The 26,438-nt window shown below is 47.4% G+C and overlaps 1 protein-coding gene across 4 annotated transcripts in view; it reads left to right on the top strand.

The window, feature by feature from the left end:
• The window catches only part of SYNE2 (spectrin repeat containing nuclear envelope protein 2), a 273,887-nt gene that overhangs the window by 246,256 nt on the left and 1,193 nt on the right, over positions 1 to 26,438 (top strand). For 2 of the 4 annotated variants that reach the window (XM_068544299.1, XM_068544278.1), the window contains 16 exons: positions 6,335 to 6,497; positions 11,860 to 12,047; positions 12,550 to 12,700; positions 13,061 to 13,243; positions 14,683 to 14,820; positions 15,820 to 16,014; positions 16,523 to 16,805; positions 17,316 to 17,384; positions 18,302 to 18,441; positions 20,292 to 20,406; positions 21,127 to 21,329; positions 22,292 to 22,492; positions 23,461 to 23,589; positions 24,806 to 24,997; positions 25,763 to 25,846; positions 26,350 to 26,399. In XM_068544299.1, the coding sequence (XP_068400400.1) occupies positions 6,335 to 6,497; positions 11,860 to 12,047; positions 12,550 to 12,700; positions 13,061 to 13,243; positions 14,683 to 14,820; positions 15,820 to 16,014; positions 16,523 to 16,805; positions 17,316 to 17,384; positions 18,302 to 18,441; positions 20,292 to 20,406; positions 21,127 to 21,329; positions 22,292 to 22,492; positions 23,461 to 23,589; positions 24,806 to 24,997; positions 25,763 to 25,846; positions 26,350 to 26,399 (2,484 nt within the window). The remainder of the gene's footprint in view (positions 1 to 6,334; positions 6,498 to 11,859; positions 12,048 to 12,549; positions 12,701 to 13,060; positions 13,244 to 14,682; positions 14,821 to 15,819; positions 16,015 to 16,522; positions 16,806 to 17,315; positions 17,385 to 18,301; positions 18,442 to 20,291; positions 20,407 to 21,126; positions 21,330 to 22,291; positions 22,493 to 23,460; positions 23,590 to 24,805; positions 24,998 to 25,762; positions 25,847 to 26,349; positions 26,400 to 26,438) is intronic. The other 2 variants (XM_068544289.1, XM_068544308.1) reach the window with 2 other exon arrangements.

The raw sequence follows: 26,438 nt of genomic DNA, 5'->3' as shown, positions 1-26,438 counted from the left end.
ATGAAATGTAAACTCTTCCATATACATGAATTTGATATTTAAAGCCTCCCTCACACATTGTAAGACTTAGGCCTGAGTCATGAAGTGATATTAACCTGGCTTGATTTTTGTTTTGGAGAGGGAAGAGGGTTCATAAGTATTACATTCCCATCCATCGCTAGATGAAGATAAAGGATAAACTTTATTCACCTTGATTATTTTCTGCATTTCTACCCACAAGCCCCACAAAAGAACTTCTAATTTGTATACTCCTTGTCAAACTCCTTATTTTGTTTGGTATCATATAAAAATGTTTTCGTTTTATTCGGGTCTTTCAATAGTCCATACAGGTGAAAAACTTCCTCTTTGCACCTAAATATCTTGGTTTTCCAGTCCTCAGAACTGGAATTCAGCTCAGGGAATCATGCTTATTTTTTCTGGAGAAATATGATTTGTTGAAATATATGAGTGATTAGTATTAGTCAAGCACACCTGCGTGAAGCACGGGCCAGTACAGAGATGGTGAGCTACTTAAGCTGCCTGGGTGATTGATGTAATGCAGAATTGTGCTCGCTTCCCTGTGCCAACAGTCTGGTTTCTGAATGGATTTCCTTGTTCCCAATATTAACTCGAGATTTAAAATTTTCCAAGAGCAATATTAATAACAAGGCCTAACTAGGAGGTCGGTTGCCTGGGTTGGCAAATGACGTGTACTTCCTGACCTGGGAAAGGTGTTGATTAGGTAATTAGATTAGTGTCTGCACAATCGATATAGACTCAGCAGTACATCTGATGGTTCCCAGAGTAAGTCGTAACATGATTATCTGAGGAACAACATTTATTTATGCCACTGTGCATTTGGGGATATTTCGCCTTCAGTCAGAGGTTGGGACATAGAAGCAGGTTAAGTCCTGACTGGATGAATGTTTTGTAGCTTCTTTTCTTTCCCTCCCACCCTCCCTTCCTCTTTTTTTGCCCTAAGTGTGCGTGTGATGTGTATGCTTGTTTCTAAGTACTTCACTTGTCCAATGTGGAACCAATGTCTAGGAGCATGTGTGACTCATAGTGTGGCAGCAGGTTGTTTGCGGCAAGATGGCTCAGAGGTGCTCTGATCGTCACCTCTTTCCTTTAAAATGTAATATGACCACCTCTTTTATGAAAAAGACAAATTTGAGGGGATGTGTGAATGTCACTTGCTCATTCAGAAGGTATTTATTGAGCACCTCCTATAATATTATAATGTCTAAATTAGATCTAAATTAGATCATGACCTCTGGGAATAAGTTATCTTCAAATCCTCAGGATCTGCACAGGACCCAAGACAAAGTGAGTGGTTAAATGTTTATTGAAAGGAAATCATGGAGGGGCAAAGTGGGCACCCAAAATGCCACACTTGTTGGATGGACTCCTACCCGCCAGTGTGTCCTAGAGCCGTGAGTCTAGACTCCTGATCATATTCCCTGACAGCGTTGGAAACCATCCTGTACCCACACCCCCATATGTGCCCATTATCATGTGCAGGTTTATATAGGATACCACAAGAAAAGTGCTTAAGAACAGTAGCTCCGGCCAGACTGCCCAGGTTGGAATCCTTCCTCTGCCATTGAATGGCCATGTTACTATGGTAAATTATTTAATCTCATTGCCTCAGTTACCTCATCTGTCAAATGGGGATGTTATTTTTTTTTAACATCTTTATCGGAGTATAATTGCTTTACAATGGTGCGTTAGTTTCTGCTTTATAACAAAGTGAATCAGTTATACGTATACATATGTTCCCATATCTCTTCCCTCTTGCATCTCCCTCCCTCCCACCCTCCCTATCCCACCCCTCTAGGACGTCACTAAGCACAGAACTGATCTCCCTGTGCTATGCGGCTGCTTCCCACTAGCTATCTATTTTACGTTTGGTAGTGTATATATGTCCATGCCACTCTCTCACTTTGTCACATCTTACCCTTCCCCCTCCCCATATCCTCAAGTCCATTCTCTAGTAGGTCTCTGTCTTTATTCCCGTCTTACCACTAGGTTCTTCATGACCTTTTTTTTTTTTTTTTTTCCTTTTTCCTTAGATTCCATATATATGTGTTAGCATACTGTATTTGTTATTCTCTTTCTGACTTACTTCACTCTGTATGACAGACTCTAACTCCATCCACCTCACTACAAATAACTCCATTTCGTTTCTTTTTATGGCTGAATAATATTCCATTGTATACATGTGCCACATCTTCTTTATCCATTCATCAGATGATGGACACTTAGGTTGCTTCCATGTCCTGGCTATTGTAAATATAGCTGCAGTGAACATTTTGGTACATGACTCTTTTTGAATTATGGTTTTCTCAGGGTATATGCCCAGTAGTGGGATTGCTGGGTCGTATGGTAGTTCTATTTTTAGTTTTTTAAGGAACCTCCATACTGTTCTCCATAGTGGCTGTATCAATTTACATTCCCACCAACAGTGCAAGAGGGTTCCCTTTTCTCCACACCCTCTCCAGCATTTATTGTTTCTAGATTTTTTGATGATGGCCATTCTGACTGGTATGAGGTGATACCTCATTGTAGTTTTGATTTGTAGTTCTCTAATGATTAATGATGTTGAGCATTCTTTCATGTGTTTGTTGGCAATCTGTATATCTTCTTTGGAGAAATGTCTATTTAAGTCTTCTGCCCATTTTTGGATTGGGTTGTTTGTTTTTTTGTTATTGAGCTGCATGAGCTACTTGTAAATTTTGGAGATTAATCCTTTGTCAACTGCTTCATTTGCAAATATTTTCTCCCATTCTGAGGGTTGTCTTTGCATTGTGTTTATGGTTTCCTTTGCTGTGCAAACGCTTTTAAGTTTCATTAGGTCCCATTTGTTTATTTTTGTTTTTATTTCCATTTCTCTAGGAGCTGGATCAAAAAGGATCTTGCTGTGATTTATGTCATAGAGTGTTCTGCCTATGTTTTCCTCTAAGAGTTTGATAGTGTCTGGCCTTACATTTAGGTCTTTAATCCATTTTGAGTTTATTTTTGTGTATGGTGTTAGGGAGTGTTCTAATTTCATACTTTTACATGTACCTGTCCAGTTTTCCCAACACCACTTATTGAAGAGGCTGTCTTTTCTCCACTGTAAATAGGGATGTTATTATACTGATCTCACAGCATCGTTGTAAGGATTAAATGAGTTGCTGACTTACACATAAAGCACAACAGGCCTGGCACATAAAGATGTCGGCGTGTTCAGTAGATGTTCCACTTTAGTAATAAAGTTTGTGAATTTTAAAGCATACCCAATGTAGAAATTTTAAAAGAATTGGATAACAATAGAAAGTCTAATATTTTCTTCCCACACCCCATCGGTTTGGACACCAGTGGGCTTGAGCCCCACATTTGGGACACCACTGGCTTGGAGTACCGTAGTTCTGGGGAAGCCACCTTCTCCATACTCCCCCCTCTGCTTATTGCACACCTCACCTCTCGGGATTAACAGGATTCAGGATCACTGCATCTCAGTATTTTTGCACCCAGGTTATTTTATTACTTGTTAGCTCTCTTCATTTAAAAAGTTGCATTCTAGCCCTCTTCTTTCAAAATAAAGAGGCTGAGAGCCTTATGATGCACTAGGGTCAGGCGCTGGATGAAGCAGTGGGGGCTGCCATTCTGGGAGGAGAGAGGAGGAAGGATGGGGAAGCAGGAAGCAGGAGGGCTGTGCAGAGGCTGCTGGCCTGAGCGCCTCTCCCCACCTACAGGAAGCTCTCAGGGCGGAGCTTCTCCAGCCAGAGCCTCCCAGGAGGGTAGCCCCTTGCAAACGGCATGCAAGACTTTGTCCCATGGGGCCTGGGGTTCCCAGCTGCTCTGGCATTGTCTGGAGTGTTCCTTCTGTTCCCTGGGCAGTCAGGGTGACAAGACATTGGGGTGAGGAGGGTATAACTTGAAAGCCAGGGGAACAAAGGAAGTATCTAGGTTACAGCTGCATCCAGGCCTGGCCCTGGATTCTGTTACTTCCTTTTTAATAAATCATCTTGTGGCTTTGAAGGAAACTTCTTGTGATATTTGCAGTAAGAATGTAATTTGGAAAATATACCATCTTAAAATCATTACAAGCACAATTTCTGGGCGTTTATCTCTGTCAGGCACTGTGCCAAATGCCTTTCACGCATGTATATCTCATTCTGCCCTCAGCCACCCAGTGAAGGAAGGTACCACTGTTGACGCCGTTTGACAGATGAGATTAAATAGAGCCAGGATTCATACCCAGACCCTGACCACAGAGAGTGTGCTCTTCATCACCAGGCTCTGTGGCCTCCTTCCAAGCTTGCCTACCTCATGGCACTGTTGAGGATAAAATATTTATTAAAGGACTGTGTGAGGGCCAATGCCGTGTAAATGAGGCATTATTGTAGCAGCGTGTGATCCCAGTCAGCAGTAATGAGAACTAGTATTATAGTGAGTGCTTACTTTATGCCAGAGGCTTTACATGCATCCTCTTGTTTCTGTCTCAGAACCCCCTACAAGGTGGATAATTTGAAGATTAACAAGGAAACTGGGAATCAGGACCATGAGGTTCCTTGCCGGGTACACAGCTTATAGATGGTACAATGGGGCTTAGACCTGGGTCTGCTCACCTCCAGAGCTCTGACCTGAATGTCGCCCAGGTGCTACCACCTCCCTGAAGCTGGAGGGACCCGAGAGGCCTGCTAGAGATGAGGGGCCGAGGTAGAAGGATTTTCTCTAAATTATAAAGCTAATTGGAAATAGAGCTGGAGCTAGAAGTCATTCCCCAAGGTTGATTTGGTTGATAGTAGGGTGCAAAAAGAGAATAGTAAAAATAAAAAATACACACAACTGTCTGGTTTACTTAAATAATAAACACTCCCAACCCTGTGGTTTTATTAAATAATCACATGGAGTGGATTATTACACACGTTTATTCATTCAGCAAATGCTTGTCGACGCCTCCCGGCCACCAGGCGGTCTTGGGGGTACTGTGCACGCAGAGGGAGCCCCATGCAGCCTGGCCGGTGTGGGCTGTGTCCAGATGGGCACAGTCAACGAGGGGTGCAGACACAGGGCTGCGGGAGCACGTGGGAGAGGGGTCCCCAGCTGATCTCGGAGAGAACAGTGGTAGAAGCTGCAGGAGAAGGGAGGGGAGCCGCTTTGCAGAGTGCAGGGCTGGAGGCAGAGAGGCCACTGACGGCTTGAGGAACTAGAAAGGTCAGGGCGTTAAACTGCCATGTCGGGGTAGGCGAGGACTGTGGAAGAGCTTGAGTGAGAATCAGACTTGCTGTACACTTCGGCTACAGAACCAGAAGCTGGGAGGAGGGTGAGGGGGGCAGCAGGAAGCCGTTCACAGGCAGTCAAGGAAGAGATGCTGCTGTCAGGGAAGGTGGGGCACTTCCTGTGACTTAGAGTCAGTGCCCCAGTTTCTCTTTCCAGTACCGTGGGATGCAGTTCTGATAGCACTTTGTAACATGAGTATCGGTAAGCGGGAATTTTCCATTGTAGCCATTACTTCAAGTCTCTGGGATTAACTAAAAAGCCCACAGATCACCAGAACAAGCCTTCACTCTCTCTGCTTGAGGATTTTCACATTTTCTTTCGGGATCTGTATGGAGATCATTTTTCCTCAGCCCCTGCATCATTCCCCCATGACAGCACTTTGGCATGCCCGGGAGCTCTCCGTGTATACTGACGCCATGTGTCTTAGTTCAGATCCACTCCACGCTGAGCCAGGCAGATTGGTCAGGTAGATGGAGCTGGAACTGTGCTTGTAGATGATGTGTCCACCCCTCCCTTTTTGGCTGAGACAGCTGCCCTAGGATGGGCTGGTTCCATGTGTACGGCACCCCCAGCCGCTCAGGCTGGACGTGGTGGGGTTTGGCACATGCTCTGTACTTGCTCAAGAAGAGGGTCCGTGAGAAGCATCTCAGGCCAGATACCACCAATGAGCCGGGTGTGTAACATCTTTACCCATCAGGAAAGGTCCCTGGCTGCTGTGATCTTGGTGATACCCAAGACAGAAACTGGACAAGTCACATGTGGTGATCTTAACCTGGAAAGAAAGAAATGGCATCTCCTATCTCCTCTGGAGCCCCAGAAAGATGTTCTGGGTCTCAGGGGATCCCATCCTGAGAATGATAGGACTTCATACTTGCATGGGTAGATTAACTCTTAGTCCATTTGAAAATCAGCTGTCCCATATTCTGTAAAAACTCTTATCTGGTGACGTGAGCATTAGTCCCTGCTATAAAATCAGTAACCAGTGATGATTACTTTTTAACCTCCAACACGCTTATGGGTGCATTCTTCTCACCACTAAACATTGTGCTTTTGTTTTCCACCTCTTCTTTGCTGCAAATATGTTTAGGGTGAAGAAGCTGAAGGAGACCTTCGCTTTTATTCAGCAGTTAGACAAAAACATGAGCAACCTTCGCACCTGGTTGGCTCGGATCGAGTCTGAGCTTTCTAAGCCTGTGGTTTATGATGTCTGTGATGATCAAGAGATCCAGAAGAGGCTCGCTGAACAGCAGGTGGGGAAGTGAGAATGGGCTTTTGTCAGAGCCTAGGTGTTCACAGGGTCTGCTGATGCAAACCATCCCCGCACTGGCTGTGCATTTTAGTGGGTTCACATTTCATAATACTGGTATGTTTTTTCCAGAGAAAGCTGACCGCCTGTCCATGCTCTTGGCGGTGTGAGGCATCCATCTCTTGAGTGCCCACCCCACCACCACCATTCATGTAGCTCTTTGTGAAATACTTTGAATAATGTTTAAGATGCAGACCTTAATCTTAGTGGTAAATAAGTTTTTTTTAATCTCTGTTTTTGTTACTGTAGTTTTGGCAGTGAATTGAAAGAAAAATAATTTTTCCAACCAAAGAAGGTTTTCATGGGACAACACTTGATGGGTCTGATAGAGCTTCAAGAAAAGGGGGGCGCTCGGGGGGTTGGGGAAGAAGGAGCATGTTTGGACCAATAGCTGAGGAAGCCTCTCCTGCAATGTTTTGTGCATTTCTGTCATCAGTTATATCCCCTCTTAGCCAACCCTGGAAATTCCACAATTTGAACACCACCGAATCCTGCCCCTAACCTGGCGGGTGCTTTTTGGTCTCACTGACTTGTCAAATCCACTCTCCTACCCTCCGTGGGCTCGCGTTTACATGCTCATTCTCATATGCAGTGCCTGAGCTTCTCTTTATTTTTAAAATAGCTAAGCTTATATTATTCTTTTAGTAGCTTTCCTTCACTTGTTTTTCTCAGCCCTGTGAGCAGATTCTGTTTTAACCATATGAGCAATATGGTGGCTACCAAGTTCACAGCCTTGTATCTGTTTTCTTCATGTTTCCTCCAAAGCCTTGGTGTTTGTTGTCTGTCAACACACCGTGGCGATTCACTCACATATCCCAGCTGCTTGGAGACAGAATTGGGGGGCTGAAACTTTTTCATCAGATTATCAAGGCCAGAAGGCCACCCCTTGATGATAAATTCTCTTGAGGTCAGGTCAGTCCTTCTCATGATAATAAGCAACATCTCATGCTACCATGAAAAAGAGCTAAGTATTTGATAATACTCTGGACTTTGATCTTTATTTAATCCTATTACAAGTACTGTTTGAATAATGCCTATTCTCTGATTTTCAAACTAGTATGATTTAGTAATGCTGCAAAGTAAAAATACTGGTTTTTCCACTTAGCCTCAGAAATTTAAGTATGCCTCTTTCACTGAGGTCATCTATATTCTGTCTTTGCTTTGTGGAGAAATGAATATTGATATAACTACCATGCTAATGGACACTGCAGAAATTTTAATGCCCTTATCAGTAAAGGGCTACTAAACATTATCAGCTTTATTATCAGCTTTACTTACAAGATTGATCCATTAGGTTGAATTTCTTGAATAGTCTCTTCATAGACAGGCCTTGCAAATAACCATTTACCCTGACTGGTGAGTCTTTTCAGGTAAATAGAACAAAAGCTGACAACATTTTTCCCTTTAGCCCCTGGCTAAATTTGGCAGGGGCTAATAACGTGTGTTAACATTTTATACATCTGATGTGTGACAAAACATCATTAAATTGCAGGGAATTTATTCCCAAGAGTGTACAATTTGGAGCAGCTGCCATTCTCTTGGCCACGTGTGTTCCTGTACTGAAATGGTATATAATTTCAGTCTGGTTGATTTGAAGGTTTCCAATTTATAGAATTTAGAATCACCATCGTGGAATTCTTATTAAAAAAAAAATTATGGAGTTAGTATTCAGGACCACTTAGCTGTGAAGAAGTTGGATGTGTTAATTTTCTATTGCCACTGTCACAGATTACCACAAATTTAGCAGCTTAACACGAATTTATCATCTTATAGTTCTGGAGGTCAGAAATCTGACACAGGGCTGAGGTCAAGGTGTCAGCGGGGCTGCTTTCCTTTCTGGAGGCTCTAGGGGAGAATCCATTTCTTTGCCTTGAAGTCCTAGAGGCTGCCTGCGTTTCCTGGCCCATGGCCCCCTTCCGCCATCTTCAAAGCCAGCAACGGTGCATCTCTCTGAGCCTTTCTCCCTCTGACTGACTCTTCTTGTACTTTTAAGGACCCTTGGGATTCCATTAGGCCCACCCACGTAACCCAGGATAATCTCCCTATCTTAAGGTCAGCTGATTGGCACGCTTATTTCTCCTTTGCCATGTAACCTAGTATAGTCACAGGTTCTGGGGATAATGACATGGTTCCGGGGATGCCAATATTCTGCCTACCACAGATGTCCTGAGGAAACCTGTAGTATTTTTATTAAAAAAACAAAATTATAACTAAACCTAGACCTTAAATGCTCCACCAAAAACAGAAAATGTGTCACACAAAGTAATTATTTACGGGCCATTTTTTAAAAACCTTGCCTGTGTTTCTGTCACTGATTTAAATATAATAAATTCCCTGATTGCTTCCAGAAATAAGACCCAAACGCTTGGGATCATCTAGTAGTGCCTTCTGCAAAAGCCCTCAGGCCCCAAAAGTGATAAAGCGCCATGATGTCCCTGGACCCTCATTATAACATCCTTGGGGGCCTGGTGCAGAAGGGGTCAGACCTTATAAAAGTCTTTTTTGCTTCTCTTCTTTATGTGAAGCTCCTTAGGTTATAAGTGTTGTATTGTTATTCCTGTAGAATAGATCATCTTCAAAATGCAAAGGAAGTGGTGGCCACCTTGTGACACGTTTAAACCATGGACCACTTTCACTGAGTCTTCAGCATCTCTCTCCAGTTTTCTTTGGTTGCCTGGTTCCCAGGCATCCCAGGGGTGGCTGATGGTGGCCTGGGGGGTTCGTTACCCCCACACCCTATAGTTACCAGTAGTCCCCTCCCCAGTGGCCAAGTCAGCTTCATGCCAAAGCCCCATCCACTGCCCAGGACCACCCTGCTGGACTTGCTTGACACCCCCAGCCCCTCCTACGGAGACACTCTGGAGCCACCATCTGGATTCCCACAACATACTACATGGTTTTCTGCCTTCTCAGCCTGGTTTTCCTTTTTTCCCCTCTGTATCTCATTTTTTCTAGTTCCTTTTGTATTCTCATTCTTCCTGGCTGCCTTCTCGGCTCTGGTTTCCTGTTTCTCCCCATGTCCTCTCACTGCTCCTAAACTTCCCTCAGCCCTTTCCCAGCTTCAGTGCTCTGTGTCACCTACTCAGGAGCAGAAAAACAAAGTAAACAGGCACTCATGTTTCCAGAACCATTGGCAAAAGTGTTTCACATTGTTTTACGTTGTTTCTTAAGTCGGATTCGTCTCTGCGTTTGAACACTTTTGAAATCCAATCGTTGTGCAAACTCGGGCCTCAATGGGTACTCGTGGTGGGATCATTTCAGTTTGCAAAATGTCACTTGTCCAGTACTTCAGTGGTTTGTGTTTTAAAATATGGTCCACTACTTTATTTTATATTTTACAAGACAACTAACTAGTTCATACTACAGTATCAGTAGGCCATTTTGTGGTGTATTAGAAGTTTGTTTTGGAAATTTTGAAAAACTCTGGACTCCTTTTTTAGCCAAGATGTTCATGGTCTTTTGTAAATTATCAGAGAGCTCATTTCTTGCCATCGTTTACCCTTTATATTAGTTTTCTTTAGCTGTTTCATTCAATAAAAGCTGAGTAAAAAATGTAGAGTACTGCAAAGAGGCTATTAAAATACATGGCATTCGTGTTTATCCATAGACTAGACTTTCTCAGTGCTTTTCAACCAGATCCTACCCAACCCTACCAGGTGAGGTCAGGGGCAGGTACCATTTTTCAATGATAATTGTCAATATTACTTATTTAGCACCAGCGTTAGGATTCCTTATTTATTATTTTGGCAAAAAAAAGTTAAAAAGGTTGTTTGTCAATACCTGTAAATTTTAGGAAAGCCTGTGGCAATTCTGTGAACGGGTAAGAATTCTTAAACCTGGAATTCTATTTAAACCTATTAATTATAAAGCTAGTCCACTGACCCCAAGATGACTGCCCCCATTGCAGCATTTCAGACATTTGTCCTAGACTGCAAAGCTTAAAAAAAAATCACCCGCACATCTCTCTTCATAGGACACACAGGGTGACAAACTGAAAAGCACATTTTCTTCTGAATATAACTTTGAGGTGCTCATTTTTCATCAGTTAGGATCTGTGTTGAGAACTGCTTGATTTAAAACTTGATTTGAGTGTCAACATTTTATTCTTTCATTTCCACCTGGACACAGAATTATCCAAATGTGCCTTTATCAGAAGAAAAGTAAGAAAACATTAGTCCTATCTGGTAATCCAGTCGTAATCTCCAAAATTGTTAAATATTGAGGTGACCTGGAATGAACTTCATGCTGCTTTTCTGTAGACAGTGGCAGCCACTGTTTATAAAATAATCCCTCCTGTAAAATGAACTATGTTGAATCCAGGGAACTTGCATAGTTAGTAGCGGCTTATTTAACTTTGTCTGTTTCACGATGTCATTTGGGTACTAAGGTGAGTGGTGTGGTCTCATGTCACTCGTCACAGAATTTGGACATCAGGAGAGGCCTGGCTCATCCAGAAGGACAAAACAGACTGGCTCCTCACCTCGCCCTCCCCCCAGCCCTGCCCTTGTGTGTAGAAGAAACACTCCCTGGGTGATAACTGAAAATGCCATGTTTATGCTTAAACAAGTTTTCCACTTCTTCCTATGACCGTGCCTGTTTTTCTTGGTGACCCTTCGTTTTCCTGAATCCGTAGCACTCTCCCCATCATGGGACAAGACTCCAGAGACCCCGCCCCAACCCTGAGCTACAGCCGTGACCGTGACCGGACTCCATTGGCTGGAGGGCAGCGTCTCTACCCCTTGGGCCCATGGAGCCCTAGGATAGGCTCCTGGGGAGGCTGTGGACACCGTGCAGCTGCGAGCACAGTTTTCGGGGTGGAGGTGTATGAAGATAGTTACAGAGGTCTTAGGAGATTTAAGAATTCTGTGACCCATAAAAGGTTAAGAGTTTCTGTTGCTGAAGTTTTAGGTCCTGTTGAAGATAAGTCACTTTTCCAAGGAAGACCTCCCCAGAGCCAAGTCTAAATTGGAGGCCCTTGGGATCAGGTGGTACGGAGTAGATCCCTTGCCTCCCCAGAGTCTGGGGGGCGGGTGGGCTCTCAGGGGAGGGAATCCCCACTCTTCCTACCCCCTCACATAGTCAGTTCAACAGATCAATCCCATAGTTGCCCGCAGTTAGGCCTTATGTCTGATACTATCGCACAGGGGTTGCCCAAAGGTGAGAGAGACTCAGCCTGTGTTGCTGAGTCCCAGGTAGAAATGCACGCAGGACCGTGCCCACCCCCGGGCTGGAAGAAGGGTCGGGGGGAACCTTCCCACTACCGCCACCAGCACCTCAAAGTGCTTCCTACTCTCCCATCGTTGTAGGACCTGCAGCGAGACATAGAACAGCACAGTGCAGGGGTGGAGTCTGTGTTTAACATCTGCGACGTCCTCCTGCACGACTCCGATGCCTGTGCCAACGAGACTGAGTGCGACTCCATCCAGCAGACCACCAGGAGCCTGGACAGGCGCTGGAGGAACATTTGCGCCATGTCCATGGAGCGCCGGATGAAGTAAGGACCACGCTGCCCCTGGATGCCCGCTGCGTGCTCCCGACTGACCTCCGTAACAGTGACCGTGTTCTGTTAGCCTCACTGAGGGGCGTGCCAAGTATTGGCGGGGAAGGCTCAGTAGGTGTGGCCAGCCCTTATTAAGGGGATCATTCAAGGAGAATACAGGCAGGGTCATGTCTCTCCCCAGCCCTCCTGTGTCTTGGGGTGTAACGGCGGGTGGCCACTGTGCTGATGTGTCCCAGCTCTAAGCAGTGGAGGACGCCTGTCTCCTGCTGGGTGACCTCTGTGAAGCAGGAGCTCTGAGGGGCCTGGCGCTCCCAGAAGGGGGTGTCCTGACCACAGATTGATGTCTCTGGTTATTTCCTGGACAGGGGTCTCTCCCCCTAAATATGTAGTGCCAGTGCAAGGGGGGCTGGGACCAGGACCAGTCAGGGGAGAAAAAGCCATGTAAAAGCTCGGCTTGGAGTGGGTGGCTTGTGCTGAGTTGCTTTCCTCCTGTTAGAATTGAGGAGACGTGGCGGCTCTGGCAGAAGTTTTTAGATGATTACTCCCGCTTCGAGGACTGGCTCAAGTCCGCCGAGAGGACGGCGGCCTGCCCGAATTCCTCCGAGGTGCTGTACACCGTGGCCAAAGAAGAGCTCAAGAGGCTTGAGGTGAAGGCCCTCCCCAGCCCCGTGGCCCCGGGAACCGAGGATGCGGCGGGCTCGGGGCGGGCTTAGATGACTTCCCATAAGTGGCAGGCGTCCCCACCTCTGGCCGCGGCCGCCCAGTCCCCAGCCCGCCATCAGCTGCCCCAGCGGCTTTGTGGGGCGTTACCGATTTATGCCAACCGCAGGCCGTGAACTTGAAAGTCTGTTCTTCAGTAGTGTCAGAAGAACGGGTGAGGCCAGCCCTCTGTGGCCATTCTGTTGGGGGATGGACGCTTGAGGCAGGTGGTCTGGGGCCTGGAAGGGGTGTCCCGGCGCCCTGCAGCTATAGCACTGACAGGGCCCCCCCCCCCCGCCGTGCCACAGGCCTTCCAGCGGCAGATCCACGAGAGGCTCACGCAGCTGGAGCTCATCAACAAGCAGTACCGGCGGCTGGCCCGCGAGAACCGCACCGACACGGCCAGCAAACTGAAGCAGATGGTGCACGAGGGCAACCAGCGCTGGGACAACCTCCAGAAGCGGGTCACAGCCATCCTGCGGAGACTCCGAGTAACCTCCTCTACGTCACCGGGTCATTTGTAGATACTGGGGAGGTGGAGGGGGTCTGATATGTGATGTCAGGCTTGTAACAAAGCAGCGGGTAGAAGATTTCATTTGAGGCCTAAGCTGTCTTGACATTCTTCCAGTACAGCCTTCCCTTTTGTTTAAGCCCAAAGCTGCCAAAAAGAGAAAAAGAGTTCCTTTTTTTTTTTTTTTTTAAGTGAAGTTATTTGCCTCGGAATAGGCTTCTCAGGCAGAGCTTATTCAAGGGATTGTGTTACCAACACATCACTTTTTTTCTTCGACTCCTGTCACCCCTGAGGGTGTCATGTCAGCCCACACACTGCCCAGAGTCTGGGGCGCTGCCGTCACCGGGTCTGGCGGAGGTACCTCTTAGTCTGGGACGAGGCCCCCTTTGCGCATCTGCCCGCTTTTGTGTGTCCCGTTGGTTCTTGCACTGTGAGGGAACAGGCAGAGCCCCCCGCTCTGTATTGGGGGTTGGGGACAGTGACAGTTCTCCCAACTTAAGAGCAACTGTCTAACCTCAAATGATGGGTTTGATTCTGGGGTGTGAACCGTCACCTTAGATTTCTGTGATTCAGAAGACATCATATGTCAACCTTTGTGAGTCCAGGTGTAAACTGACAGGACCGGTGTGGGTTGTGGCTACAGGAAGTAATTTTAATCCTTGCTTCTGTTCTTAAGGCAGAGCACTCTTGAAACCATTCTAAGAAGAGGAAAATCTGGGTTTTTTGTTTAACCCTCTCAGGAAGAAATGGGCTAGCTTTTCCACAGCCCCCTTGCATTAATTTCTTTATCTCCTGCTGACTTGATTTGACTGTGACCAGCCTAAACCTTCACTGGGCACTATGTTTGTTTGAGAATCAGCTACCCATCTATGAGGTGGTAACCCAAGAGGCCTCCTTCATTGGAAGTGATAAATCTGGGTTTTCTTTTTTTGAAGAAATACATAGGGAATTATATCAGTGAAGGCAAATGGGGCACTAGTCCAGGCTCAACCCCGAGATCAATACTTTTCCATCCTGAAGCTACTAAATCCTTCTGTCAAGCAAAAGCTCCCACAGGAGGCTAACAGTTGAAAATAGGCAAGTGCCTGGCTGGACTTTGAGAGGGGCGTGTTCCCCAGAGGACAGACTGGGAAAATCACTGACTTAAACTAGAGAATTATAGAATTTCAAATGCTGCACGAACCTTAGAGGTCACGGTCAACGTTCCCACACCTCGTTTACCAGCAGATGCTGAGACTCAGGGAAGTTTAGGGGGCTCGTTGGTATCCCACAGCCAGGACCAGACCCCAGGCTCCTGGCCGTGTGGGCCTCCGGGGGTACCCTGGGCTCCCTTTCCCCTCTTCTGAGAGTGACCTTGCTGTCTGCCTGAACTCCCGTTATGCCATCAACACAAACATGATTTTTTTCACCCTTTCGCAGCATTTCACCAACCAAAGGGAAGAATTCGAGGGGACCAGGGAGAGCATTCTGGTGTGGCTCACGGAGATGGACCTGCAGCTGACCAACGTGGAGCACTTCTCGGAGAGCGACGCCGACGACAAGATGCGCCAGCTGAACGTAAGGCCTGCTTCCTTAGCTCCTCCCCGCAGAGTGCACCTAGGCAGAGGAGAGCTGGCCACGTGCAGACTTCACCTGATACCCTGAGAGCAGGTTCCAGGAGTGTCAGAGCAGCCAGACTGCATCCACCTGTGTACTGCAGGTTATCACAAGCAAGGATACTGTTCCTTACAGTCAAGGGGTATTGGAACGAGGCCCTTTATTCTCTTCGTCATATGTAATCATCCAAGGGGAGAACGCTCTTGCGGTTCCAGACAGAACTTCATAAGATGCTGTTTCTCCAGCACTTGAGTCTGAGTGCAACCTGTGGGCTGTAGCAGGAGGAAACTCTCCCTCAAGAGTGGGGTCAGGGCACTTCCCCGGTGGTCCAGTGGGTAAGCCTCCACGCTCCCAACGCAGGAGGCCTGGGTTCGACCCCTGGTCGGGGAACTAGATCCCATATGCCACAAGTAAGAGTTCACATGCTGCAACTAAGACCCGGCGCCGCCAGATGAATAAATAAATATTTTAGAAATAAATTTAAAAAATAAAAGACCTCTCATTTAAAAAAAAAAAAGAAAGAAAGAGTGGGACCAGGAACAGGTATCTTCTCTCCCACTGTCACAAATGTCTGTACTACACTTTAATTGCACTATAATTCCCTCCGTGGCTAAATTTTATAAGCGGTTGAGAAATGGAAATTTGCCTTCCATGGTATAACGGCACCAATGAGCATTATTACTGTGTCAGCAGAAATGCCCGGTGGCGACTCACTATGGGAAATTTTCTGATTCTACCAAGCGTCAATAAGACAAGGTCTGTCCCTCACACCCAGTAACAGTAAAGGTTCATCCATGTCAGACCTTTAGAATCATTTTAACTGGAAAAGTCAGTGCCCAGAAGGGGGAAGAAAAAAATACATACGTATGATCATTTTAAATTCTTAAATCTTTGGAGTCACTTAGTTAAAAACTGATGAAGCTAGAGTTTGAAATCCTTTCTTTCTCATATTCTAAATAGGGTTTCCAGCAGGAAATTACACTAAATACCAACAAGATTGATCAGCTCATCGTTTTTGGGGAGCAGCTCATTCAGAAGAGCGAGCCCCTGGACGCCGTGCTGATTGAGGATGAGTTGGAGGAGCTGCACCGCTATTGCCAGGAAGTGTTTGGCAGGGTCTCCCGATTCCACCGGCGGCTCACCTCCCACGCGTCGGTAAGGGGCTGCCCCTCACGCGGGGCTGCTGGGCCAGCCGAGGTTGATGTTTGACTCCACTTTTATTAAAGAATTGGGAAACTTACTGTGCATGGTTAACAATGATTTATTCTATGGTTAAAACAAAAAACACTGTGTTTTTGTTATGCTGTACAATATTATATGTCACAGGTGTACAGTATAGTGATCCACAATTTTTAAAGATTGTACTCCATTTATAGTTATTATAAAATATTGGCTGTAGTCCCTGTGTTGTACCGTATATCCTTGTAGCTTATCCTATACCTAATAGTTTGTACCTCTTAGTCCCCCACCTCTATATTGCCCCCTCCCCAGTTCCCTCTCCCCACTAGTAACCTCTAGTTTGTTCTCTGTATCTGTGAGTCTGCTTTAAAAAGCTGAGTTGAAAAGTGTGCTCTTTCCACACTTACTAATATAGAGCCAATACTTACTCAGAAGCCGCCAGTTCCCAGTGGTTAATTCTGAAAACTGGATACCCCCGTTCTAGGGCTTGGAAGATGAAAAGGAAGCCTCTGAGAATGAAACGGACGTGGAAGACCCCAGAGAGATACAGGACGACTCTTGGCGTAAAAGGAGAGAGAGCGAGGAGCCCTCGTCCCCTCAGTCCCTTTGTCACCTGGTGCCCCCGGCGCCAGGGCCCGAGCGCTCCGGCTGTGAGACCCCCGTCAGCGTGGATTCCATCCCGCTGGAGTGGGATCACACAGGTGACGTGGGGGGCTCCTCCTCTCACGAAGAAGACGAGGAGGGCCCATACTACAGTGCGCTGTCAGGTATGGACCCGCACGGCTAAGTCCTTAGCACCTGAGCAACACGGCCAGCTCTCGGTGGTCAGAGTCCGGGCTGTGGCCGACCCAGACTTCCTGTGGCTTCCTGTGTCTGTCCTGCCCGCCTTTGACCTACCTGAGAGCTGGCTCATGCCTATTCCTGGTGGAATGAAAGGGAAAAATAAACAAAGTCCACGTCGGGACGTGAAGGCTGTTTGCTGATGGCCCTTGATAGACGGGAGGCTCATCAGTGGCCTTTTCAATTGACTTTTTCAGAATATCAGTAGATTGAGTGTCTCTGTCCTTTCTACGCAGTTCCCCTCCCGCGCCGCTGTTTCGGACGGTCAGGAGTTGACTGAAAAAATCCTTCTGGTTCTTTAAAGCTTTTTAATAAAACAGATAAAGGGTAGTCACTTTTCTCCTCCCAGGTGACAATGTTTCTACTGTTTTAACTTAATACTTGGGCATTCATCTACAGATGCCTGCAGTGAGGAAAATGACATTGTTCTTTTTCAGATGTAGAAATCCCTGAAAATCCTGAGGCATATCTTAAAATGACCACAAAAACTTTGAAAGCGTCTTCTGGTAGGCCCCTGCCCGTGCATGCGTCTCAACATGGCAGCGTCCTGTGGTGCACACTGCATCCTAAACCTCGCTCCCGTGTCATGTCTGACCTCTGCCTTCTGTGGACACCATGCGCCTTGGTCCTTGTGTCATGGTGTATTTGCACTGCCGTACTCACACATAGCTTCGTGCTCCATACAAAACCCTCCCAGACCAGAGCAGTCTCCACGCCTTCCCTCTCCTCCCCTTCAGGCCTGTGCAGAAGGGAATTTTTCAGGTGCCTTTTTAAATTTTTATTTTTCTCTCCATCTCACTCAAGCCCTTTGGCATGGGCCAAGCTTTCTTCATGGTGGCTTGGTATAGAACTACTACCCTGCTTACGGTGATTTCCTGGGAAGAGGGTGGGGAGGTGGGGGGGAGAGGGTACTGTTGCCTTTGCCACAGGAGAAGACACCTCCCTTTCCTTGACTTGCAGCTCTGATCTTCATTCCCTGCCCCATCCCCACCTGCAGTGGTTGGGGAGAGCCACGAGCGGCCCTTTGGTCCCCTAGTCCATCCTGATGTTCACTCTTCCCTCACTCCTAAGAGGCCTTCAGTCCTCTTGGCCCCCAAACCCGGCCTTGCCGCCAGTGCCCCCCCACCGCTAGAGCCCCCGGCTCCAAAAGGCCACTCATCCCGCAGCAGATCATGTGTTTGTCGTGCTCCATTGTGAACCCATCTAGTGAAGGCCCAGTGTCGCTCAGTTGCATGAGTCTCATTTCATTCCCTTCTGGGACATACTGACATTTTGCAAACATGCATGCTTTGCAAGGAAAGCTGCAGAACTCATGTTATACTATAACCTGATGCCATGTTACCCATGACCTTTTTTGTGTAACTAAATATGGATGCTTTGGTTGGAGAGAATGGACTGTCACTTGCTATTTTTTTTATTTCAGGTAAATCCATTTCTGAAGGCCACTCGTGGCATGTTCCTGACAGCCCTCCCTGCCGCAAGCGTCGCTACAAACAAATGGGAGGTGACAGGAATGTCCAACCCATCCCCTCCGATTCCAGCACCCCTTATAAACCAGCCTACGTAAGTCTTGACCCCACTGAGAGCACAACCCAAGTGCATGAGTAATAGTTAAAATATTTAAAGAGAGGGAGCTTTGGGTGTATGCTGTATGTGCTCACTCCCCAGGCATATTTTGGGTTGGTTTTCCCGTGGTGACATACTTCATGAGAACTCTGGCATAACTGAGTAGACTTAGAGATAGCTGTCTGGCCAAACACCGTCTTTGAGTGTTGATGCGCTATGACAGGGATTATTACTGTTGAGTCAGTCATCGTGCAAACAGTGGAGAAACAAAGTGCTGGCCTTCCTGAGCCACTCCTGAGCTCCCAAACCTTTGATATATTTACCTTGACTACACATCCTATTCAGAAAATCGTGACTTCCTATTCAGAAAGGTTTGACAGTGTGCAGTGGTTGACCTGGGTTTGATTCCCTGCCCTACCAGTAAATGGCTCTAGGACCATACACACTTTACCTTGCCTCTGTAAGCCTTCCTCACCTGAGGATAAACCTACCTGACATAATTGTTGTTAGGATTAATGTGTATGAAGGTATAAAGAAGGCCCTCGAAGTGGTCACCATTATTGTTATTGTTGTTATCACTACTGTATATAGTTTGTCGTTGTTGTTAAACCAGTGACTGTTCCCTCTTAGTTGCACTTTCCTCAGGCAATGTGAGCCCTTGCCATGATCTGGCTACGCAGCTGTTGCGGGCCAGCCTGCGGAGGATTTAAGGTTGGCCCCAGATCATCCTTGGTACAGAGAATTAGTGACGAGCAAGTTGAAATTAAGACGTCTCGCACATTTTTTAGTGTCATCTCTTAGAGAAACCAGAAGTGATGTGAGCATCACTAGATTGGTTGTCAGCGTGCCCTCTGTGTGGAGGAGTGAACGTTGCTAGATAGTTGGAGAAGGTTCTGCCTAAACACGGTCAGAGCCCAATCATTTGATAATGGGTGGCCCGTGCCCAACTCGGAAACTCTTCCTCTTGCTTAGCAAGCAGTTATCATTTTTAATCTGTCCCTCTGTGGTGCCGACTAAGACCTGACAGTCCCAGAGAGAGAGCCCCCAGCACCTCACCTTTGCTTTGCATCCAGGACCATGTGGTTTGGCCTCTTCCGGTAACTATGCTTGTGTTCCTTACCTGGCCACTTTCAGAAGCTCAGCCCTTTGTGTGTGTGTGTGTGTGTCTGCAACCACCAATCTGAAGGTTTTTTGTTTTTTTCTTTTCATTCCACACAAATAGGCCATATGGACACAATCCAAAAAACATGAGTTTTCTTAAAAAAAAAGATACATTTATTTTTGGAAAGTCCTGAGATAACAGCCCAAGTCAGCTCTGTGATAACACAAGAGTCAATATGTACAGTGAAAGATAAACGCTTGGTAATGAATGACCCTAGGAGGCAGGTTTGTGCTCTGTTTCCGATTCCCGGTGATAATAATGCCAACCAGCTCTATGGAGTGACTGGGAGGGACAACTAAAATTTTGTAAAATACTGTGCAAATGTAAAAGTGCTAACACAATAACAGTCTGGTAAGCTCAACGATTGTTTTTAAGTCTTTTTGCATGGTTGGATTGAGGAGCGTTAGGAAGCCTCAAATTAAATCAGGCCATTTTATTCCCAATATTGACATCTCACCTGCTTACCCCTCCCCCTGCGCCTTTGCTGAAGCTTTATTTCTGCCATCAGCTCTGCTGCTTATAAATGCTACCCATACACTAAAGTGCCTCTGTATTACCAGCAAGTTACCCTTCGAAGGAAAGGGCTCCTTATATCTTCATTTCTTACCTGTTAATATGAACCAAGACATTCTTCAGACAGCCTTTAAAATGTATAGATGGTAACATAAAAATTGTCTCATTCTAGGTAAAGCTGCTGTTGTCTCCAGGGACTGAAGGTGGCAAAGAAGAGCCAAGAGTCCCGACCGGCAGCCCACAGCAGGAGGACGAGGGCCTGGCTTCTCTCACCGGGCAGCAGTCAGGTACAGTTAGATTGGGCCATTGTTATGAGGGAGAGACGGTGTTTTGGGTTAGCTGGACATTTACTTTAAGGCACTGCTCAACAGAACATTGATTAGGAATTGACCAACTTACATAATTCACCAAAACTGCTGAACTTGGCCTATAGCAGCCACTGTTATTTTAGAATCAGCTGACTTGTGTTTATGAACAAATTCCTATTTGTTATTTATTCTCTAAATATCAACAAAATGAGCCTCATGATAAAGGGTCTGTTTTCACCTGCATGACTTCGCTTGTATGTGAAGATCAGACACGAAGATGATGATCGAAGAGGTGTGTCGGGTGTCTCCTCGAGAGACCAGAAAAGTCATGACTCAGCTGAGCCTAAAGTCAAGTGCATAGCATCGACCTGATCGTTCATGGACAGAGGGGAGAGTGCCTTAAATACAGCATGAACCGGAGTGCTGAACCTGGGACCACAGTGCATCTTGGCAACACGTTGGGCCTCCTAGCGGCTCCCTACTTCGTCCCGGCCCGTGTGGGAGCGCAGCAGCCCAGGCCTTGAACCGGAGCGAGGGAAACGTGCTGTTCCACACTTGGGGGACGTGATGACCCCCAAACCCCGAGGCTCCGGCGTGGAGCATCCCCTGCAGGTTTTATCACTGTGACGCTGAATTAGTTGGAAGCAGAGAAATCTGTTTGCATTATTGCTGCTTTTTATTGGCGGCTTTTTATTCCAGGTGCCTTTGATAGATGGCAGTTGATCCAAGCGCAAGAACTTGACAGTAAGCTCAGAATAAAACAGAACTTGCAGCGGCTGAACTCTGATATCAGCGACATCACCACGTGGCTGGAAAAAACTGAAGCAGAGCTGGAAACGTTAAAGCTGGCAAAGCCTCCCTCTGGTATGCAGGAAATGGGACTCCGGGTGAAGAGGCTGAAGGTGAGTGAGGGCGTGGAGGGCAAGAGGACTTCAGAACGCGTGTGCACATCAGATCCTCTGCCAGCCGCGTCGGGGGCGGCTCGCACACGGTGTGTGGTTAGTGGCCTCTCGCAGTTCATTTCTGTAACTGGCAAGGACACAGGTGAAGATTTGTATTTTCACGCAGAGGAGCATCTCCAGATGATCCCAAAGCCCAGAGCAGTGCTGGGGAGGTTTGGCTCCCATCTGACTGCTGAGGGACCCCTAGACTCTTATGGGACCCCCCCCAGTGGCCATGGACAGGCAGCCTAAAAACACCCTTCCAAACTGTATGCAGGCAAGACGGGGGGTGGAGCGCTGAGGGTGAGAAGGAGGACAGCGCACCTACTGACCGACTGCGGCCTGATCGGTTACTCTGCTACGCAGTTAGGAGCTGTCACCCCCACAGCCAGGGAGGAGGGGAGGGGCAGTTTGAGCCCTGCACTTTGGGGGTGCTCTGAACATGAGCCTGGGCTCCCGAGAAGACCCAAGATAGGAGTTTTGGGGTATCCAGGCAGTCTTCACATTTGTACTATTGTTTTACTTTGTGCACTGATATATCAGGGGTTACCATTCATCCTAAGGAATAACACTTCTGCGATACGCTGGGGCGAATGCAGGATAACTATGTGTGCTGTATGTAGAAGACTTTTAATCTGATCCAGAAATGTTATTAAGCCAGACAGAGGCCAGCAGGGTCTATTCAGGCCTCCGGTGTAGTTGGTCCACGTCCCTCAGCCCAGTCATCTGGCCAGCCAAGTCGTGACCTTGTAAGGCAGCTCCCTTACCTGAGGCTTCCCAGCCAATGACAGGCGACGTTGCTCTTGTATCCCGGGCCACGGCTTAGAGAAGTGTTTGGAAGATCCGTTCCCCACTGAGGTTCAAAATGAACCCCACATCACTGTTTACAGAGTGCCTGACCCAGTCTTTTCCCTCTGCGGTAGGAGATACTAAAAGCCTTTGACACCCACAAGGCCTTAGTGGTTTCTGTCAACGTGAGCAGCAAGGAATTTCTGCAAGCTGAGAGCACCGACTCCAAAGAGCTCCAGGATAGAGTCGGCCAGCTGCGGCTGCGCTGGGATGCGGCCCAGGGTGCGGTGGAGAGCTGGAGAGAGGGCTTACGGCTGTCACTCATGCAGTGCCAGGTACGGCGACTCAGCACCCAGCCGGTGCCCAAGGCCCAGTCCCGAGCACAGCCAGGCCCACGTGGGCGGGAGAAGAGATATGTTTATCATCTTCAGGCTGCTTTCACACAGCCAAATATGGTTTGTGTTAGGAAGCATGTGCTTTACCGTTTGTTTCCAAAGCGGCCCGCCTGCTGTCTCAGAGACCCGATGCTTGCCCTGCATTTCCCACTGTGCTGCCCAGACCCACCCGTACTGTAAGGGTTCCAGCAAGCGTTCCAGTAGGTTGGAAGTGTCACACCAACACTGCCCTGTGTCTGTCCTTTTGCCAGGAACACTGGATAGAAGAGTGTTAAGAGACCTGGCCCTAGAACAAGGAGCAGTTTAACCCAGCTCTGTAGTTTTAGTAGCCGTGTGACTGTGGGGAAAACACTGCACCTTCTAGACCTCAGTTTTCTCATCTGGAAAATGGGAATAATTCCGGGGCCTACCTCACAGGGTTCTTTTTAGGACTAAATGCATATAACCTTGACCCAGCACCGGCCACACAGTAAATGCCCAACAGGTGAGCTCTGACCCCATCCTAGGAAACAGGAGCCCATCAGCAACCACATGCAGCACTGTCTTTGGGCCATAGCCTGTCCTGTTGGGGTGTCTCCCTTGACCAGTGAATCCAGCAGATGTGTTGAATAATTTGTGTGCTCTTCCTAGTAATATCAGGTGGGGTGTTCTGAAGCCCCACCTTTCTGCTAGCACTTTTAACGTGGCAGAATTCAGCGTGCCTCCTGGGACAGGGCCGAGTGCGCTCCTGCCCTGCTTTCCCTCCTTTGGGGGCCCTGGCATTTAGTTTAAGTCTGGCCCTTGTATTCACTGGATAAGGACCAGCAGAGCAAATGACGATGATGGATTAGCAATGGCACGCTGCTTCCCAGCACACCTGCCTTCACAGTCTAAGAAAGGGACATGCTCTGACGTCTGCTGTTTTTAAGGACTTTCACCAGCTGAGCCAAAGCCTGCTGCTGTGGTTAGCGAGCGCCGAGAGCCGGCGGCAGAAGGCTCGTGTCACTGACCCAGAGGCAGACCCCCGGCCCCTCCTGGCATGTCGCGAGGAGCTCCTGGTAAGTCTCCTCCTAAGGGGCCCTGCGCTACCACTGGCCTCCTCAGGAGGTCAGTGCTTAAGTGGCCTCGCCTGGCGTTTCTGGAAACAGCGCCCACATGGTGTTCTGCCCTCGTGTTCTGGTTGGTGTCTACTGAGTATCCCTGCGCTGTTCCAAAGCAGGGTGAGTGCAGGAACGAAGAGCCGTGGTCCAGAGCAGGAAGTCTTCAGGACTCTCAGGAACCGGTGATGGAGGCGTTTGGCAGGATCCTGAGAAACTGAAGGCCCTTTGAAGTATTTTTCCCTTGTGGAATACAGCTCATTTGGGAGGAAACATGGTGTTCAGTCACCTGGCAGTCATGATGAGCTGTATGGGTTTTCCATAGCCACATACACATTCTTTCTTCTGGGAGGGTGGTTGTGTTTTCATATATTTATCTCACCAGCAAGCCAAGGTGAGTCCCATGTATTCTCACTTGCACTCAAGGTGACATTTTTATCCATATATTTGTGTGTGGTTTAGTTTTGTGTGTGTGTGTGTGTGGTTTAGTTTTAAACATTTTAAATTTAATCAAAACACTGGTCATTGCTTTAAAAATATTTTTTTGTTCTAAAAATCTTTGTCAAGCCCCCGTGTCCAGAGCAGCTCTGTCTAATAGAGCTTTCTGCAGTGATGGAAATGTCCCATAGCTGCACTGTCCAGGGTAACAGCTCCTGGCCATGGTAGCACCCAAGCGCTTGACATGTGGCTGCTGTGACTAAAACTGAGCTTTTAATCACGTTCAGTAGCCACACGTTGTCCAGCGGCTACCACATTAGACGTCGAGCAAGACGGCACAAGCAGATTGACGTGATTCCTTAGATTTCTCAATGGTACACGTAAGCTGCGCTTTCTCAATTTGTCCACTTTAGACTTTCCCTCAACTTCCTGCCGTCGGGGATGAGGACCTAGTCTTCCCACAACACCCCCCTCACTCCTTTCCTCTAACTTCTCCAGCATCGCTATCGTCTTCAGAATGAGAAGGAATTAAAAAAAAAAAATAGGGGTAGAGAGTAACCACCTTGCTATCTAAGTGATGCCAGGCTTGAGGACAGGCAGGCAGGTAGAAGAAGGTGGTTCTGAGTTGGGTACCAGCCACCACTCATCCTGGAACTTCCCTGGCACGGAGAAAGCTTCTTCCGGCCACACTAGCTTCCCTTTCAGTAAGCAACTGTTTGACACACGTTTTTATTTTTAGCAACTGGAAAAGGAGCTAGTGGAGCGTCAACCTCAAGTAAACTCCTTACAAGAGATTTCCAGCAGCCTGCTTATCAAGGGGCACAGAGAAGACTACATTGAGGCTGAAGAGAAAGTCCATGTTATTGAGAAGAAACTCAAACAGCTGCTTGAGCAAGTGTCCCAAGACTTAGTGTCCTTGCAGCGAAGCCAGGTGAGTCCCCTTGTAGCTTCTAAATATAAAAACGTATGCAAATGGGAAAGCAGCGTGGCAGCCCTGCTTGGGGAGGGAGGCCGCAAGCACGTGGCAGCGGTCAGAGAGGAGTCGTGCCCCTTTGTGCTGTGTGGCCCTAACAAGTTACCAAAGCTCTTCAAAGCCGCTTTGTCATTTGCAAGAGGGAGGCAGCAACGGTACCCATCAGTGTGGCTGGGGGTATGGAAAACAAGCCGGGTCCTTCCGTCGTTTCTGCCTTCATGCCTTCACTGTTCTCACGTGATGGTTTCTGGTCCTCTCCCTGTCCTGGTCACTCTCCTCTGACCACTCTCTCATTTGTCTACCTTCTTGTCTTAAAATGTGATCCAGCTCAGAACAAATGGACTCACCAGACGTAGGGCAGCCCCTCCCCTCCATCCCAGAGTATATATCTTTCCTCCCGTGCAGCCCAGACTATGTGGCCACGTGATTACATCACCCACCGCGAGTTCACTGTCCAGCTGTTTGTGTCCCCCTCCTGATGTGTGCTCTGGGTTTTTAATGCAAGTGGCCGGCCTCACCTTGTTTCCATCCCCTGTCATCTGAGAAAGGCCCTGTTAGAGGGGGGAGTGAGCGCACCAGAAGAGCCCCTCCTTTTAGAAGGATCACAGTGGGGAAGGGATGAGCGGTACAATGAAGAACCTGCAGGAACCATGTTTTTGTGCTCTTGAGACTATTCAGAGCCTTCTGTTTCCCCGAACTGAACTCTTGGGGTGTGGATTTCAGAACCCAGACTCACCTCTGCCCAGCTTGGACGAAGCAGACCCCGGAGAGCCTCCAGCAACACCTCTGCCAGCTCCCCAAGCCAAGGTGAGAGCCCCCTTCTGCCAGGCGAACGACACTGGTTATTCTTGAAAGTTATTGAGATGACAGGGACTTAGGCCCCATCCAGTATTTCATGATAGCACAGATTTCTGCTTCAACCTGCTGGTCAGTAGAGCGGCTTACTCCAAAGATTTAAAAAAAAAAAAAAAACAACTTTTAAAGACCTAATGGAAAGGCTGTCTTGTGCTCAGTACTCTTCCCTGGTGGGATTGTGCTGGCTGTGGAAGCTGGGAGCCCTCCTGGCACTGCTGAAGGGGCTTCCTGATCTCTCCGTGGCAACGGGTCAACAGGCTGGAACGTGAAACTCTCCCTAGTTTAACTGAATTATTTCTTACTTCAGAGAGTGTAATCTCAAATGTATTACTCTAGGCTCAAAAGTTTGGCAGGAAGACAACCTAACAAAGATGTATAATTTAAGAAGGAGGAACGTTTTATCATTGACAGGACTAAACTATCTTCAGTTTACTAATTGGATTATTTTTATCTAGCAGTTCAGAGCAGAGATAACTACAAAAGACAAGAACAAGACAGCCAGCAGGTAACAGCATTACAACACCGGCAATGGGTTCCCTGTCCC

This window comes from Eschrichtius robustus, chromosome 1 (assembly GCF_028021215.1).
Source record: "Eschrichtius robustus isolate mEscRob2 chromosome 1, mEscRob2.pri, whole genome shotgun sequence".
NCBI lineage: Eukaryota > Metazoa > Chordata > Mammalia > Artiodactyla > Eschrichtiidae > Eschrichtius > Eschrichtius robustus.
The sequence above is the reverse complement of the archived record's forward strand: the minus strand, read 5'-3'. Positions and strand labels throughout refer to the sequence as shown.